The sequence below is a fragment of the Sorex fumeus genome, unplaced genomic scaffold (genome assembly GCF_029834395.1).
Source record: "Sorex fumeus unplaced genomic scaffold, SorFum_2.1 ptg000007l, whole genome shotgun sequence".
Classification (NCBI taxonomy): Eukaryota; Metazoa; Chordata; class Mammalia; order Eulipotyphla; family Soricidae; genus Sorex; species Sorex fumeus.
Genome location: NW_026606064.1, coordinates 50,689,128 through 50,708,371, shown reverse-complemented (window position 1 = coordinate 50,708,371; position 19,244 = coordinate 50,689,128). Strand labels below are relative to the sequence as shown.

Genomic DNA, 19,244 nt, shown 5'->3' with positions numbered 1-19,244 from the left:
ACGAGCTATTACTATTCAAAAGAGGGATGTAGGGGATGGAGCAACAGTACAGAGGATAGGGCATTTGCCTTGCACAAGCCTGGGTTCGATCCCCAGCATCTCATCGTCCCCTGAGCCCACCAGCAGTGACCCGAGCATTTGAGGACGCCTATGTCCCCCAAACTAAAAGATAATTAAACAAAAAAAAAAGGGAATGTATCACCCAATTTAGCATACCAATTCATAACTGGCAGTTAAATCAAATAAGTATGGTTGCTTTTCTTTTGAGAAGGGGGTCACCCGGTGATGCTCAGGGGTTATTATTGGCTCTGCACTCAGGAATAACTCCTGGTGCTGCTCAGGGGACCATGTGGGATGCTTAGGATCAAACTTGGGTCAACCTCGTGCAAGGCAAACACCCTACCCACTGTATTATCACTCTGGCCACAGTATGTTTGCTTTGAAAAAAAAGAAATTGAGTGGGTAATAGGGAAAGAAGAGATAGTACAGGAGTTTAAGATGCTGGCCTTCCATACAGCTAAAGCCGGTTCAATCCCCAGCACTGCATACAATCCCCCAAGCATCATCAGGAATGACACAGGTGTGTGAAGCCAAGAGAGAGCCCTGAGCAATGACAGGAGCAGGCCCAAAACAAAAATTATTGTAAGATTTAAAAATTTTAAAATATTGAAAATCCTAGTGGGGAAGATCAACAAGCATGAGGGTGGCCAGAGACCTTGATCCTGCTGGCTGAAAGAGGCCCATGGGGTGCCTGAGCACAGCAGCCCGAAGCCTGTTCCGAACCAAAACCTGTGCCAACTTAAATTTCTAATTTCTTCAGAGAAAATGAAGTCTTTTCAATTACGTATTTAGAAGCCACACCCAAGAGGGCAGTCCAGGCGTGTGGCTCAGAGAAAGAGCACCACACAGGCCCTAGGCCACAAGAGCAATGGGGAGCACCACCCACCTCACTGCTGCATCCTGCTACCCCAGCTGTCAGCGTGACCCTTGGTGCCCCAGCTCGTGTGCAAGCCCCGGTGTAGCTCATCAACCCCAAAGGGAAAGGGAGCGAGGGGCAGGCAGAGTGGGTCTGTTTAAGGTTTGCCTTACCTGCTGACTTGGGTAATCTTCCATATCTGAATCATCATCAGAATAGCTCTCAGTATATCTAAAAATAAAAAACGGAAATATTTTAAAGGCTTTTCTCCCACATCCTAAAAGAATCACCCCCAAGAAAAGATAGATGTGTGAGGCCCTGGGTTCCTTCCTGGAGCCCCAGGGAAAAACAAAAGAATAAAAGCCCCTTTCATTAATGCTATTTCCTCTTATCTTTTTGAGGAATTTTGGGAGTATACCTGAAATGCTTGGGGTTTATTCCTGGCTGTGCTCATCGATCACTTCTGGCAGGGGTGGGGAGGGGTACACAGGGTGCCAGGGATCAAACCTGGCGTGGCCACATGCAAGGCAAGCACCTTACCACTGTTCTCTCACTCTAGCTCTCTCTATTATTTCTCGCACCCACCAATACTATTTCTTTCTGTTCTTGCTGCTTTGATTCCATTTGGGGGCCCAGGGAGAGAAGGGGGCACACCTAACGGTGCTCAGAAGCTGCCTCCAGTGGTGCTCAGCAATCAGACCTGGGTCTCCTGCAACAGAGCATGCACTCCAGCCCTTTCTAAGCAATTCTTCCTGTCTCACTCATGTGATTTCTTAAACAATTTCCAAAACTAATCAACAGTTTTTATATATGTGGCACTGTATTAAGATGGAGCAAAACAGGGCCCGGAGCAACAGCACAGTGGGTAAGGCATTTGTTTGCCTTTGCACATGGCTGACCAGGGTTAGACCCCTGGTATCCCATATGTCCCCTGAGCACCACCAGGAGTACTTCCTGAGTGTAGAGCCAGAAGCAACCCCTGAGCATCGCCAAGCATGGCCCAAAAAGCTGGGGGTGGGGGTGGGGTGGGCGGGAGATGGAGTGAAACTAAGATGAAACACTTCTTGTGGGCAATACAAAAATACATCTTGATACCAGCCTTATGAGCAAATGTAATGAGATGTTAAGGAAACTCTGAGTAAAAGAAGAGTGGAAGGAGGTCTAACCAGGGCAGCAGCACAATCTCTGCAAGACTGGTTCTTAAGACCGAGCCAAAGTTCATGGGGAAAAAAGAATCCAGCAACTGGAAGAAACCAGCAGGCAAGTCCACGGCATGCGCCCCTCAGGACGCAATGAGTATTCACTCAAAGCATGTCTGGAGAAAAGAGCAGGATGGGGGAGGAGTGTGTGATGCAGAGCCGCCCTGGCAATAAAAAACCACGGAATGTTTCGAAGCAGAAACATAATGTGACCACTTTCCTCCTGTGTCAAAGGAACCTCCACTTTGTAATCCTTACTCATTATCCTCCTCCCCTGGTCTTGCTCTTTTTGCCAGATGTTCATCTTCTAATTCAGTAAGAGCCTTCATTTCTTTCTCACTACTGATTATGTTAAACACTGAAACAGAAAGAAAAATACCATGAGAGAATTTGTTCCCTCCAAATTTTATTAGGTAACGTAAACTCTAATAATAAAACACTCACCTTTTTCAACCTGAATCCTAAAAGCATTTTTTTTCCTCCGACCATAGTCTATACTGGAAGACAAAAACAAAAAACAGGAAGTTTAGCCCCTCCACGAATACTTTCCCACTATGCTCAATACTAAAGGGTCACAGAAATATGAATACATCATGATGTCACTTTTCAAACTTCTAACTTTATATGTTATGTTTACTATGATAAATTTGTAGTTCTCATTTTTATTAGCCCTTTGGTTTATTGGGAAATTTCAAATCTACTAAACCTGAAATAATGTAGTTAACAACTTTATGCTCATGACCTATTTTTAAAAAATTGAGATGCTGGAGAGATAGCACAGTGCATTGGGTACTTGCCTTGTACATAGCTGACCTGGGCTCAATCCCTAGCAGTCCCTATGGTGACCTGAGTACCGCCAGAAATTCTTGAGTACAGAGCCAGGAGTAAGCTCTGAGCATTGCTGGGTGTGGCCCAAAAACAACAACAAATTTCTTTTTGCCACATTTACTTATTTTTGTGTACAGATCACTTTGGGCGAGCAAAATAAAAGTTGCAGAACCTTTAACCCCAAATCCACATTATATTTCTTGGAAAAGCAATGAGCACTGCATAACCACAAACAGAAAATGCAGCCAGATAAAATGTTCTCTAGTATGTGGCCCATGTTGAATATTTTCAAATTAGGGGCTGTAAAAATAGCATATCAGTTAAGGCACTTGCTTAATCCAAGGCACCACACACGGCTCCCCAAGTACTGTCAGGGTGACTCTTGGGCAGAGAGCCAGGAGTAAAGCCTGAGCACCACTGTGTGTAACACAAAAATTTTTTTTAGATCAGTCCTAAGTAATTTGAACAGTTTTTTTTTTATTATTTTTGTTTGGTTTTTGACTTTCTCTAGCTAGAGCTAGAGTTTTTGACTTTGGGGCACAACTGGCAGTACTCAGGGCTATTCTAGCTCTGTGCTCAGGGACCTCTCCTGGTGGACTTGGGGACTATATTGAGTGACAGGCATTGAACCCTGGTTGGCTACACGCATGTCAAGCGCCCTACCCACAGTACTATCTCCCTGTAATTATAACAGCTTTAAAAATTTTTTTTCTTTCTTTTTTTGGGTCACACCCGGCGATGCACAGGGGATATTCCTGGCTCATGCACTCAGGAATTACTCCTGGCGGTGCTCGGAGGACCATATGGGATGCTGGGAATCGAACCCGGGTCGGCTGCGTGCAAGACAAACGCCCTACCCGTTGTGCTATCATTCCAGCCCCTTTTAAAATTTTTTATCCAAGATCCAGTCAAGGTTCATGCACATTGCATTTGGATACCATTTAGCTTCCTTGAATTTGAACAACCTCTCTACTTGTTGTGTGTTCAGGTACAACAATGACTTAAAACAACAAAAACCTAAAATTTGGGGGCTGGAGAGAGTACAGGGATTCAGGCATTTCCCTTACATCTCCCAAGACTCCAGTTTGAATTCCAGACACCATGGAAGGTCCCCCAACCACCAGCAGGGGTCACTCCTAAGCACCGAGTCAGGAGTAGCCCCAATAGCACTATACCCACACACACACACACACACACACACACACACATCTCCACATACACACACATATATATTTTAAGGCTAGCCAATTTGTTTCTGGGAAATACCTGATGGTACTCAGGAGCATATAGGGCACCGGGGATAGAATCCAGGTCAGCCGTGTGCAAGGCAAGTGCTCTATACTATCACTCTGGCCCACAGCCAATTTTTTAGCTATAGTACAAGCCTGATATGTTGTATGTTTCCTCATTCTCACATTTAAATTTAAAATAAACATTCCTAACAAAACTGCATACAGAAAATTAAAGATATGGGGCTGGAGCGATAGCACAGCGGGTAGGGCGTTTGCCTTGCATGCGGCCGTCCCGGGTTTGATTCCCAGCATCCCATATGGACCCCTGAGCACCGCCAGGAGTAATTCCTGAGTGCAGAGTCAGGAATAACCCCTGAGCATTGCTGGGTGTGACCCAAAAAGAAAAAAATGAAGATTAAAGATAACAGGAACAGACTATATTTACCTAATTTAAAGGAGTTCCCTAATTAATTATTATTACTATTATTATTGGTTTTGGGCAACGCCTGGCAATACTCAGAAGTTACTTATGGATCTACACTCAAGAATCACTCCTGGCAGTGCTTAGGGAATCAGATCAGGTGCTGAGGAACAAATCATGTGCAAGGCAAAGAGCTTACCAATATACGATCTCTCCAGCCCCATACTGATTAATTTTCTAAAAGTCTGCAACAGATTGGGGCTGGACAATAGCACAGCGGGTGGGGCGTTTGCCTTACATGTGGCTGACCTGGGTTTGATTCCCAGCATCCCATAAGGTCCCCTGAGCACCATCAAGAGTGATTCCTGAGCTCTGATAGAGAAGAGAGCACCAAATTAAGGGTGTTGTGAGGACCCTCCCAGAGTGGGAGAGACATGCTAAAAGTAGTCTATAGACCAAACATGATTGCCACTCAAAGCCTCTCTTGAAAACACAGTACCCAAAAGAAGAGAGAGAGAACAAGGGGGAATGCCCTGTCACAGAGGCAGGGTGGGACGGGGGGGATGGGGGGTGGGAGGGATGCTGGGACCCGTGGTGGGGGAGGATGGGCACTGGTGGAGGGATGGGTACTTGATCATTGTATAACTGAAACCCAAGCACAAAAATTTATAAGTCTATAATCTCATGGTGTTTCACTAATAAAAAAAGAAAAAAGACTTAAGAAAAAAAAAAGAGTGATTCCTGAGTGCAGAGTCAGGAGTAACCCCTGAGCATCGCTGGGTGTGACCCAAAAAGCGAATAAATAAATAAAAGTTTGCAACAGATTGATGTAAGAAGCAGAAGGGCTGGAGTGATAGTGCAGTGGTTAAGGAGCTTGCCTTGCACATGCCCAACCTGAAATTGATTGATCCCTGGCACCTATACGGGCCTCCAGTCCTGCCAGGACTGATCTCCAGTCCTGGCGGGACTGATCCCTAAGTACACAGCCTGGACTGCATACTGCCGGAAGTGACCCCAAAACAAAGTAAATGAACAAAACAAAACAAAACAAAAAACAAGCAGCAGAAGTAGTGAGGATCTAGATTAGAGAGTTCACAGGGAAAGAATAACACTTGCTTCAAAAGGGCCAGAGAAAGAGTATAGTGGGTGCTCACCTTGCAGCTGACCCAGGTGTCATCCCTGGCACAACAAATGGCTCCATGAGGACCACCAAGATTGACAGTACTATGGGGGTTAAGACTCCTTACATAAAATAGATGCTAGAGGACCAAAGAGATGGTATAGCAGGTAGGGCGTTTGTCTTGCAGCACACAGATGACCCAGGTTCAATCCCCAGCATTCCATATGGTCCCATGAACCCATCATGAGTGACTCCTGAGCACAGAGTCAAGAGTCATCCCTGAACACTGCTGGGTATGTCCCCAAAATCAGAAATAAATAAATAGGTGCTTGAAGACTGTGTAACGGAGATGAATTCTATTTAACTAATCTATACTTTAATGTAGCTGGAGCGATAGCACAGCGGGTAGTGCGTTTGCCTTGCGCAAGGCTGACCGGGGTTCATTCCTCCGGGGTTCAATTCCCCTGTTGGAAAGCCTTGCAAACTACAGAGAGTACCCCGCCCGAACGGCAAAGCCTAGCAAGCTCCCCGTGGTGTACTTGACATCAACAACAATTCTCACAATGGAGACGTTCCTGGTGCCCACTCGAGCAAATGAACAATGGGAGGTCAGTGCTACAGATCTATTATTGACTGATAAACCAATGCCAAAAAACTGTTGGAATTTAGGCAAAAAGAACACTTATAAAAAAAAAAAGGTAGGAATGAAAATCTAGGTAGAATCTACAGACTGTATTTTTACCTGTACATTCTTTGCAAATCAGATGATAAGACACCAGTGTCCACATACTTGCCACATCTGTTACTGGAGAGGTACTGAAATAGCAAACATGATAAATATTAAACACAAAAATAGTGACTTTAATCAACAAATAAGAGATTGAGGGGGCAGTGCAATAGCACAGCAGGGAGGGTGTTTTGCTTTGTACGAAGCTGACCCAATTTTGATCCCCAGCATCCTATATGTCCCCTGAGCACCACCAGGAGTGATTCCTCTGTGCAGAGCCAGGAGTAATTCCTGAGTATTGCAGTGTGCACAAAAGCAAAACAAAAAAGAGATTGAGCTATCCAAACATGCTATACTTTAATGTAAATTCTTCAATGATAAGACAATGCAGAAACAACTCTTGGGTCTGGAATAAAAACTGCAATTAACATTATTAACGACTATGTTAATTAAAAACACAACTAGAACAGCTGTAGCAAGAACCTAGTACACCCTAGGTTTCCAAACATCACAGTAAAGGCAAGAGCACCAAGGGTTAAGAGAACAGTAATACTGGGCATCGTAGAAACTACAAATTACAGACAATTCCACTTTCCACGTTAATTCAGCTGTCACTGCAAGGCACTAACTGCCACAACAGGAAGCAAAAAGCCACGTCGAAGAACAAATGAGGGTGGCACTGGAGCGACAGTATAGGGTTAAGGTACTTGCCCTGCAAGGAGCTGATCCAACTTTAACTCCCAGAGCACTGATAGGAGAGATTCCTGAGCACAAAGCTAGGAGAAAACCCTGAATACATCCAGTGAGCCAGTGTGGCCCAAACATGCGGGATGAAAAAGATGCCCCCCAGGGAGAAAGCCCACAGGGTTAGTGTACAAAGTGCTTTACACGTGGCAGGTCTAGGTTTAGTCCCCATCCTTGAGTCCAAGTACTTGAGTCAAGAGCAGCCCAAATACAACTCCCCCCCGCCCCCCCCCCCCCAAAAAAAAAACACAACAGAGGCCAGGCACAGAGCTCAAGGAGCTGAATGAAGCACATGCTGTTTGTGGAGGCGCCCCAGGGTCAAACCCTGACACTGCCATAGTTCACAAGCATCAGTATAGCCTAAGTATCACAGTCAGGAAAGACCACACCACCCAGCACTTCCAGATATGGGGGGGGGGGGAGGCAGGGAGAGGGAGAGGAAGAGATGGAGGGAGGGAGAAAGGGAGAGAGAGAGAGAGAGAGAGACAGAGAGAGACAGAGACAGAGAGCCACAGAGAGAGTCAATAATACATATGTACAAATAAAACCAATGGGGGAGGGGGATACTGGAGGTTTGGGTCAAAATCAGCAGTGCTCAGAGATCACTACTGATGGTGCTAGAGATAGAACTGAAAAGAAAACAAACAAACAAACAAAAGGAATATGCCCTGGGTTAGATCCCTGAGACCTCCCAGCTATACCCTGAGTGGTTCCTAAGCAGAGAATCAGGAGTAAGCCCTGAGCACTTCCTGGTGTGGCCCAGAATTAAAAATTTTGAAAGTAGAATCTGGGGGCCAAAGAGATAGTACAGGGTAAGGCTGCAAGATTAGGGCATTTGGGGCTAGAGTGATAGTACAGCAGGTAGGGTGTTTGCCTCGCACGTGGCTGACTGGGGTTCAATCACTGGCATCCTGTATGGTCCCCTGAGCACCACCTGGAATAATTCCTGAGTGCAGAGCCAGGAGTAACCCCTGAGTATCACTGGGTGTGACCCAAAAAGAAAAAAAAAATAGGGCATTTGCTTGGCACGTGGCCAGCCCAGGTTAGATCCTCTGCCTCCCTGAGCACCCCCAGCAGTAATTCCTGAGTGTAGAGCCAGGGGTAACCTCTGAGCATTGCCAATGTGGCCCCAAAGCCAAAATAAATAATAAAGAGAGTTTTAAAGTCTTAATCCTTTTTTAAAAAGTAGAAAGTGAAAGATTCTTGGAAGCATTAATTGAACTAAAAAGGCTGAAGTAGGGGCTGGAGCAACAGCACAGCGGGTAGGGCGTTTGCCTTGCACACTGCTGACCTGGGTTCGATCCCAGCATCCCATATGGTCCCCTGAGCACTGCCAGGAGTAATTCCTGAGTGCAGAGCCAGGAGTTACCCCTGCCAGATGTGACCCAAAAAGCAAAATACAATAAAAAGACTGAAGGCAAAGATGAGTTTGGCTTGGAGTTTTTTTTGTTTTGTTTTGTTTTTTAATGTTTTGGTGGAGCCACATCCAGCAGTCCTAGGGTCTTACTCCTGGCTCTGAACTCAGGGATCACTCCTGGCAAGCTAGAGGACCAGAATGCACAGGACAGAACAGGGTTGGCTGCAGGCAAGGCAAACATTCAAACCTCTATACTATATTCTCACTCAGGCTCCTGGAATATACTTTTAAACAAACTAACAAATGCTAGACCAAGGAGCACATGCCTGACAGGTAGAGGGCCCTGCAGTTGGATCCCCTACACCACATGGTCCCCCAAGCACCCATGGGGAATGACCCTGAGCTCTGATTTAGGAAGTTACCCCCAAGCACTAAAAGAGGTCTCTTCCGAAACAAAATCAAATAAACCAAAAACTAATAGATGCTGTATCCTACCCACACGGCAGAGTCTGGCAAACTCCCTGTGGTGTATTCATTATGCCAAAACTCAGTAACAATGATGGGTCTCATTCTCCTGACCCTGAAAGAGCCTCCAACGTGGCCTGAGGCTTTAATGACTACATGGACAGAGTCCTTTTAGGGAAACAAAACACTAACAAGAGGCTGGTTTGGGAAAGAACTAGCAGCAGCTTCCTGGGATGTGAAGTTGAAGACAGCTGTCACACACTCAGGTTGAGCAGGGAACTGGATCTAGCTGGCATTTGAAGATAAGATCTCCCCCGGAGGTAAGAAATTTAGGATCCATGTATATGTAGATAGTATCTGACAGCACTAGACAGAATGAGGTCGGCCTATGATGCACGCACAGTGGGAGGATAAAGGAGGCAACCCGGGTACAGAGGCTCAGGACGCTGCCAACATTTAGAGAATGGATGCCAGACTGGGTAGCAACTTTAACGCCAAGAAAGATAAGAAAAACTAGGTGTATTTCCCTCCTAGAATCCAAGGAAAAATCGCGTCTCTTCCCCCAAAGATCGCCTGCCGACGACAGCGTTGCGAGAAAGGTACCACGATGGTTTCTACTCATGAATATGAGCGGCGGAGGGGAAGCAGGAAGGGTGCAAACCCCCAAAACTCAGGTCAGATCCGTGTCACCGACTGCACCAGAAGAAATATATAAAAGAACTACATGCCGCCCCCCCACCCCGCCCGCCCTGCGCCAAGCCCCGCATGGGACTTTCGGGGCCTGTCAGCGAATTTCCGCGGTGGGAAGATGTGCACACAAAGTCTCTGGCTGCTGCCCTGACAGATCCACGAGTGAAGGACCGGACCTGACCGGGCGGGCCCGGGCTCCTCCTCGAAACCCCGCCCTGCACCCTCGGTGCAGCAGGGAGATGTCAACAGGCGCGGGCGGGCGGATGGCCCGGCTTCACCCGGGAGCCTCCCAGGGAAGGGCCAGCGGGGCCCCTGGGCGAGGAGGGCGACCACTGCGAGGCCCAGAATACACACCTGGATGACGCGGTGCTTCAGCTTATTATCCACGAAGCCTCCGGGCCTGGGCTTCATGGCGTCTCCCCGCCGCCGCCACGGCCACCACCTCCGCGGCTCCACGTGAGTCGGGGGTCCTCGCCGGGGCTGCCCGTCGCGATGCCCACGTCGCCCGCACTCTAAACGCTTCCCGCCTGTCCACGCCTACGCAGTTCGTCCGGGGACTTTTGCAGCAAGAGGGAGAGGGAAATAAAAACACAACCAGGGCGGGAACCAGCCTTGAAAACAGGGAGTCGCTAAGCACGCGAATTCTACAGGCATATCCAACAGGCCCCCGGAGACAAGGACCCGTTTGAATCGGTTCAACTTTATTGTTCCCCGCTATGCGGACACCTGCCTGCTGCTCCCTCGAGCTTGTCGGCTGCGACTTGGTCAACTTGGTGGGTTTTTTGTTTAGTTTATTTTTGTGGTTCAGATGCATAGTCTGACCTAGGTTTTTTTTTGTTTTGTTTTGTTTTGTTTTGTTTTTGCGGGAGGACACATCCGGCGTTACTCAGGGCTCACCCTGCTTCTGCGCGCAAGGGATCACTCTTCTGAGCTCGGGGAACCAGACCGTATGGGGTACCAAAGACGGAACCCAGATCAGCTGCGTGCAAAGCTACCGCCTACACACTGTATTTCCTCTCCCGTCCCTTGATCTAGACTCTTCACAAAATCAAAACTGTAGCTAGTTGGGATGATTAAATCAGAATTAAAAACAACACACTGCCACCCAGTTGCTTGCTTTCCCACTTACCTATTTTATCAGAAAAGGCAAGACTGATTTACCCAGAGAACCAGGCTATCTATTACAATTGCAGATCATTTGGCTGAAAGCTATTGTTTAGAGAGAATTTGTGGAGCTCTCCCAGTACTCTAACTTGACCTAGAATTTTATTAAGCGGCAGTATTTGCCCCAGAGGTGTATTGTGCACTTAAGGAAACACAAAGAAATAATTGTTGATATTTTTTTTTAAAGATTACCATACTGTTTTCTTGCTCGTTTTAATCAAGTTCTCAATATTCTTGTTTTGGATTTTACCTTATAACAAAATTTTAGAAGTGCAGATGAAGCAAAAAGAGGGATCATAGCACATGGAGCATTTGGGTACTTAGCATCCCATATGGTCACTAGGAGCACGGCCTGGAGTGATTCCTGACTAAAGTCAGGAGTAACCCCTGAGCATTGATGGGCGTGGTCCCCAAATAATAATAATAATAATAATAATAATAATAATAATAATAATAATAAAGTGCAGACTAAGTGCTACTTTGAGGTAATGGAGAGGGAAGAGATGGGATTAAGACTGTAAGGTACTAACAAAATGTGATCCTTCGGGGCAGGCTTCCAAGCTGTGTTTGGCTGGAAAGGGTCGGGGAACTCTCTGCTGTCCGTGGTCAACCTGGTCAGGGATTCAATACCAGCATTGAAGGTTCTTCTGCTGCTTTGCCCCAGCTGTGCTCAGGAGTTCCAGGGCCACCCCCTGCAGTGCTAGGAGCTCAGCCTAGTGCTTCCCTCTGCATTTCTCTTCTGGTGTGTGTGGGGGGGGGGGGGGGGGAGGTGTGCAGGTGTTGGGAGAAAAGCCCCTTTTGGTCTGCTTTGAAATGCCACAAGCATACTTATCGTGGGTCAATGCGACCAGGGGACAGGGCATATCCGGCAGATGTGCTATGACATTTTAACCATTGTAATCACACAGGAGAGGTATAACCCTATCTATAGAAAACTCATGTTTGTTCTGACCACTGTGACTATGTGACCGTCTGCATTTCTCCCTTATAAGCCCAGCCTATATAAGTCATGCTGATTGTCTAATAAAATTGGAACTTCTTGACATGACCCCCGCTCATTTCTCAGTTGTGGAGACAGCAGCATAGGGAAATGCTCCTCTCCGGTGATCCCTCTCTTTACAGGGAGGGTAGCTTGGCTAGCCCTCAGGCCTCTGTGCGACAGCCCCTTGCAGGTCAAGGGGACACGCTCAAGAGAGGATTGGGGAGAGACCCCTAACAGCAGGGAGTAAAAAACAAATTGAGTGCATGCCTTTCACCCCTGTTCTGTCTACCTCTATCTCCCCAGTCAAATTTGACCTTACTATTTTCATTTGGGGGCACCATTCAATGATAACTCGGGCTATTACTGGCTCTGGAGTAGGGGTACAGAGAGCTCATGCTTTCAGGACCATGCAGTGCAGGGGGTCAACGAGGAGCCTCCTGCATGCAAAGTATGAGGTGTATTCCATTAAGCTATTTCTCCAGCATCCTAATTTTTTTTTAGTTAAACGTTAGAGGGGGCTGGAGCCATCGAGCAGTGGGTAGGGCATTTTCCTTGCATGAGGCTGAAGCAGGTTCAATCCCCAGCACCCCTATATGAGTCCCTCAAGCCCACCAGGAGTACTCTCTGAGCACACAGCCAGGAATAAATCCTGAGCACTGCCACGTGTAGCCCCGAAACAAAAAAAAATTTAATTTAGGCTCTCCCTAAGTTGAGCCATCATGGGTTTGATCCTTGGTACTTCCTCCTCACCAACTAAAGAAATTCATAGGGTACTGCAAATTTGAAGGAGGGGCTGGAAATTTACATGGTGTTTTCAAATTTGAAGAGGGGCTGGAGAGATAGTACAGTGGATAAGGTCCTTGCCTTGCATGTCTCAGCTCACATTCCATCCCTGGCATCCCATATGGTCCCCCAAGTACTGCCATCAGTTACTCCTGAGAATTTCCAGGTGAAGCAAAAAAAAAAAAAAAAGAAAGAAAAAGAAAGAAGGAAATAAAGTTGGTAAGATAAGCTCCTGTTAAGGGGGCTGGGGGAGGGGGGCGGGATGGCCCAAATGCAGGAACTCAAGTTTTGCATGTAGAAGTCTGGGTTTAATCCCTAGCACTGCATGGTCCCTGGAAAACTGTGGTGAGTAACCCCAGCAGAGTCCGTACTAGCCCCCTACCACTGAAGCCAAAAGAAAGAAGAGGAGAAGGAAGAGCAGGAGAAAAAAACACCATGTAAATTTCAAGGGCAGAGGAGGGGGCTGTGAAGCAAGAGAGGGCAGAGGAGGAAGAGGAGGGAAAAAATATCCTGTTTAATTTCAAGCGAGTGGCCAATGAGCTAGTATAGAGGGAAAGGCTCTTGCCTTACACGCTGCTAAACTGGGTCCAATTCCATCACTACGTAATGGTCCCCTGAGCCCTACCAGGAGTGACTCTTGAGCAGAGAGCCAGAGTAAGCTCTGAGCACAGCCTGGTGTGGTTCCACCTCCCCCATACCACCCAAGTTCAGGTGACTAAATGTGGAGATCTTTATTGGGGTTATTAAATGATTCATGAAGCAGGGAAGTATCCCACCTACCTGGCATCAAAGGTAAGGTAAGGTAAGGTAAGGTAAGGTAAAGGCCCTCCCGTTGATCATCAATTTGCTCGAGCGGGCCCAGTAACGTCTCCATTGGAGACTTTGTTGTTACTGTGTCTGGCATATCGAATACTCTCAGTAGCTTGCCAGGCTCTCCGAGAGGGGCGGAGGAATCGAACTCGGGTTGGCCATGTTGGCCGCTTGTAAGGCGGACGCCCTACCCACTGTGCTATCGCTCCGTTATACAAAATGAAAGTGTCTCCTTCTTGCTGTCCGTGGGAGCCACACCTACTGGTGTTAGGGTGGGGAGGAGAAGGAGGAGGAAAAGCAAAAGAGGACAACAAAGAAGAAAAGGCCTCAGCAGTAGATGAGTGGGTGGGGCATTTGCCTTGCATGTGGCCAACCCAGGTTCCCATATCCCAGCATCCCATATGATCCCCAAGCTCACCAAGAGTGATCCCTGAGTGCAGAGCCAGGAGTAAGCCCTGAGCATCACCTGGTGTAGCCCAAAAAGTAAGATAATACTCCACTTTTTTTTTCTTTTTGGGTCACACCCAGAGATGCACAGGGGTTACTCCTGGCTATGCACTCAGGAATTACTCCTGGCGGTGCTTAGAGGACCATATGGAGTGCTGGGAATTGAACCTGGGTTGGCTGCATGCAAGGCAAACGCCCTACCTGCTGTGCTATCACTCCAGCCCCAATAATATTCCACTTTTGGAAGAGACTCTTTTAAAAAGAACTTAGAAAAAAAAATAAAAAGAACTTAGATGAGGTATTACCATGACAGAGCTATGCATAAATGACTCCATATGTATTTAATAAGAAATAGATTTGGGGACAGAGGACAACTCAGCTGGCTGGAATGCATGATTTGCAAGTAGGAGGCTTGAGTTCTATCTCCAACACCATATGGTCCCTCTTGTACTGAGCTGGAAGTAGCCCCTAAGCACCACTAGATGGGGCCCCAAAACCAACACTTTTAAATAAATATTATGATGCTCAGTTTGCAACTTACAGAAATTCTGAATTCTATGTGTACCCCTATTTTAAAAAAGTGTTTCATTATTGTACTCTGATTTAAAAACAAAAATTTAGGGCCAGGGCTTAAGAGGCTTGCCTACTGAAACATTCATGCCATCGCTGAGCTTAGTTCCTAGCCCTTGTCATCCACTTTTATTGATTGTAGTCCCCATGATGCAAGTTACAGCAATGACCTATTTATTTTACAATTGGAAGTTTTGTCATTTTCAATTCCCTTCATTTAGCCCACCCCTGTTACACCTGTGCTTTGGGATTTTTTGTTTGCTTGGAGCCACACCCAGTGATTTTCAGGGCTGACTCCTGGCTCTGCACTCAGGAATTACTCCTGGTAGTGCTCAGGGAACCATATGGGATACTGGAATGCAAACCTGGGTGGGCAGCATGCAAGGCAAGTGCCCTACCAGCTGTACTATTGCTCTGGCCCCAATCTATTTTCCGAAGTCTATGATTTATGTTTGTTTTGTATTTATGTTTGTTAGATTCCACACTCCAGTGAAATTGTACACTGTCTCTCTCTGACTCATTTCACTTAGCATACTATCCTCAAGATCCACCCATGTTGTAACAAATGAGAAGATTCTATTCATGCCATTCTGAGTGTGTTTGTGGGTACCACATCTTCTTACTCCATTAATTCATGCATGGATAGGTAATTATCTTCTTACTCAGAATACCACTAAATAAAATTTCCCTTCAGATGTTTTCATTCTCAGTGATTCTTATCTCCATATTTTAGATTATTACTCTGATATACAAAATATTGGCGAGTTCATCTCCTACTTCATTATGTGTCCTGCCTTTCCAGCCAAACAGCACTACTGCATTTATTCAGTCAGTGTTTAAAAAGCTAGGATGTGGGCAGGGCATTTGCCTTGTATGTAGCCAACCTGATTTTGAGCTCTTTGATCTCAGCACTCCGTATGGTCCTCTGAGTCTGACCAGGAATGATCCCTCCGTGCAGAGCCAGGAGTAAGCCCTGAGCACTGCTGAGTGTGATCCAAAACCCATAAGTAAGTAAAAAAATAAGTAAAACACTCCTGGCTTGGAGGATAGCACAGTGAGTAGGGCGTTTGCCTTGCACGCGGCCGACTCGGGTTTAATTCCCAGCATCCCATATGGTCCCGCAAGCACCTCCAGGAGGAATTCCTGAGTGCATAAGCCAGGAGTAACCCCTGTGCATCACTGGGTGTCACCCAAAAATCAAAAATAAAATAGAACACTCCTATGTCCTAGGCACTGAACACAGCTGTGAAGAAACTAAAGCTCGGGGGGCTGGAAAGAGTTCAGCTGATAGAGCATTTGCAAATCATATAACCCAGTAGTTTTTATTGCTCAAGACCAGTATGCAGGCACAAGACAGTTTAAAACCACTGGTCTATGGCCAAAGCAATCGTACAGCAGGTAGGTCGCTTGCCTGTCTTGTGACTGACCCAGCTTGATTCCTGACATCTCATATGGTTCCCCAAACCCCACCAGGAGTGAACCCTGGGTGTAGATCCAAGAGTAAGCCCTGAACACTGCCAGTGTGGCCCCCAAACCCAAAAACAAACAAAATAAACCACTGGTCTATTGCAGTGGTGAAGACTGTTCAGCAGATTAACGCCCATTCACGGATATAAAAATGTTGAAGACAACTGATGTAACCCTGATGGAGTCCAGAATGCCAACTACCCAGCCGGGCTTTTCCTGCATCAGGTACAGTTGGCAATAATTGAAAGTAAGTTGATATTAAATAAACATGGAGTTGGAGAGATAGCTCGGGGATAAGGTGCTTGTCTCACATGTAACCGTTCCCCATTTGATTCTCTGAGCATCACTGGGTATATGCCCAAACACAGCAGTGAGGGGTCTCTGAACCTTGCCAAAACAGAATGAGAAAGCAAAACTTAAATATCAAACATGATTTCCTTCAGTGTTTACCGACAGAATTATTTCCAGTAATTACTTCCCTAGAGTCTCTGCCCCCGCGCCTGGGTGTTCCTTCCCGGAGTCCCTTGGAGGGGAGCGGGTTGAGCTTTCCTCCCAGCCCCAACCAGGGCTACGGCAGCCGGAGACCTCCAGGACCAGCCACCACCATGCTGAGACCACTCTCCGCACACATGAAGGTACTGGCAGAGGGACAAAGCCACGCGGGTTCCGGGGCCGAGACCTCCAAGCCTACTCGAATTGGAGTCGAGCATCTTCCACCCAGATCCTCCAAATTCCAGTAGGCGGGGGTCACACCCACCACCTGGCCCCCTGGCGCCGTGTAATCCCATCAGCGGCCAAGACTCAGAGACTATAAAATCCAGATCCCGGACGAGAACAGTGCAGTCTCTGCCCCCGCGCCTGGGTGTTCCTTCCCGGAGTCCCTTGGAGGGGAGCAGGTTGAGCTTTCCTCCCCGCCCCAACCAGGGCTACGGCAGCCGGAGACCTCCAGGACCAGCCACCACCATGCTGAGACCACTCTCCGCACACATGAAGGTACTGGCAGAGGGACAAAGCCACGCGGGTTCCGGGGCCGAGACCTCCAAGCCTACTCGAATTGGAGTCGAGCATCTTCCACCCAGATCCTCCAAATTCCAGTAGGCGGGGGTCACACCCACCACCTGGCCCCCTGGCGCCGTGTAATCCCATCAGCGGCCAAGACTCAGAGACTATAAAATCCAGATCCCCGAACCGCGCGGCCGCATTTGCGGCCGCGCGACATCTTATCAGAACTTTTCTTGATGACATCTTATTATCTCATTCCTACTTTGGACAAACTTGCAGGCTATCGAATGTAGCCTGCCCACAGGGCAGAGTCTGGCAAACTCCCCGTGGCCTACCAAATATGCCAAATACCAGTAACAATAATGGGTCTCATTCTCCTAAAGAGCCGTGAATATAATCTCAGGGCTAGGATGAAAGAGACGTTACTGGGGCCTGCTCGAGGCAATCGACGATTAACAGGATGATGAAATGAAAATGAAAATGAACTTCCCTAGAGATAATTTCACAGGGCTGGGCAGCGGTTAGAGCACATTTGGCACTTAGGAAACCTTGCATCCAGTCACTGGCATTTCTGGTGGGGCAGAGGCAGGGCAGACAACTAATTGCAGTGTTGAGATTGATAGTACACTTAATTGCTGACTAGTGACCTGGGTGGTTACACCTCCAGTCATTGCAATGACAATGGCTTCCATTCTTCAATGGCACATCCCCACCTAGTGGCTGTGGCAGTTCACCTGTCTTCATAACCTACCCCTCCCCAGCTCCACATCTCACTGGTGGCTCTTTCATTTATGCTTTATAAGTCGGATGACCTATGTCTGCATTTACATAGGAGAGTTCCTACTATTAGTCAAATAATGAATGATTGCCGTCTGATAATTTTCATAGAAATGAAAATTGTTCAAATGACAGTAGTCAAAGACCAGCCACAGTTTGCAGTTAGCAAAGGGTCAGCCGTTCTCCCAGTTCTCCCATACAATTTGACAGAGCCTCAAAGGCAGCCAAAAGAATGGGAAAGGTTTCTAAGGAACAAAAGGGAAGACTTCAGGGGGAAATTGTAGGTGAACTAACAAGTAGCAGGGCATTCTATGTGTCTGGTTAGGACAATCTGACTTTCTCTGCTGGGTTTTAAATTGGAGCAGGACCAGAAAAAAGGAACTTGTAAGGGTATTGCTGGAGTCCCAAACATCTGGGGCTAATTGTTGCAAGGGCTATTGTCTGCCTTCCTTAATTGTTTGCTGCATGTGAGTGGTTAGCAGATGGCTTGCAGCAAGATTTCCTGAGCTGGTTACTGCAGACAGTAGATTGATTTCCTGGGCTGATGGCTGCAGATTATAAATCAGGGTTTTCCTTTCTTATCTGTATGTTGCACATTGTGTTCTATACATTTGTGCATTGTGTCTCTCATCTTTGTCGCTCACAAGGGTTCCAGTTTGGGAAACAAGTTATATAATGGGAACCTAGAGGAAAATGTGAGCATGTATGTCATCCAAGTTTCCCTGGGGGTAGGGGAAGGAGCCTTCCAGGCACAGGTAATGGGGCCTCTATGCCATTTTTAAGCTTGAAGTAGTTTCTTATGACTATTTTCACTATTGTTGCCTGTGCTTTTAGTGTCATATGCAAAACAAAACAAACACACAAAATCATGCGAAAGCTAATGGAATCACACCAGGCTGTGCTCAGAGCTAACAGAATTTTTGCAACAAATCCTGTCCCCATTGGGTGACGGCTATTGGAGCAATGTATGACTGGATGACTGCTGTGTCTCCATCAGGATCACTACAATGAAGAGGTCACACACTCTGCTGAACATCAGTGACCACACCCATACCAGAAAAAGTAACTTCCACGCAACACTTTGGCCGCCAAACCATGACTGAATGCAGTCATGCAGGAAACCCTGGTTTAATACCCAGCATGATTCCCTGAGCACTGAGCTAGGAGCAGCTACTGAGCACTGCTGAGTGTGATTCTCCACCAAATAAAGGAAAGAGAATAAAAATTAAAAAGGTAATAGCAAGTAAGCTTCATCATAAGGTTTGGAAGAGAAAGTTGAGGAATTACCATAGAAAGTAAATCAAATAGAAACATAAAGATGCACATAAGAGAAGTAATACTTTTAGTCAAGGAGATCCCAATATAGGACCAAAAAAAGTTTTGTGAAGTGAGAAGGGAAAATCAGAAGTAAAATTAAAGGGTCAGAGAAAGAACTCAATCAACAGGCTGGAATACATACTTTGCATGCAGAAGACTCAGGATTAATCCAGTTCCCCAATATTACCAGGAGTGATCCCTGAGCCCCCCAAGCAATGAGCTGGGA

At 46.7% G+C, this 19,244-nt stretch overlaps 1 protein-coding gene across 1 annotated transcript in view; it reads right to left on the bottom strand.

Annotated features, from left to right (window-relative positions):
• Positions 1–10,150, bottom strand: part of NVL (nuclear VCP like) — an 88,683-nt gene extending 78,533 nt beyond the window's left edge. Inside the window, exons 1-5 of the mRNA XM_056132318.1 lie at positions 10,054–10,150; positions 6,459–6,532; positions 2,560–2,612; positions 2,374–2,473; positions 1,090–1,147 (exon numbers count right to left, since the gene is read on the bottom strand). Of these exons, the coding sequence (XP_055988293.1) occupies positions 1,090–1,147; positions 2,374–2,473; positions 2,560–2,612; positions 6,459–6,532; positions 10,054–10,110 (342 nt within the window). The 5' untranslated portion in view covers positions 10,111–10,150. The remainder of the gene's footprint in view (positions 1–1,089; positions 1,148–2,373; positions 2,474–2,559; positions 2,613–6,458; positions 6,533–10,053) is intronic.
• Positions 10,151–19,244: the final 9,094 nt, after the last annotated feature.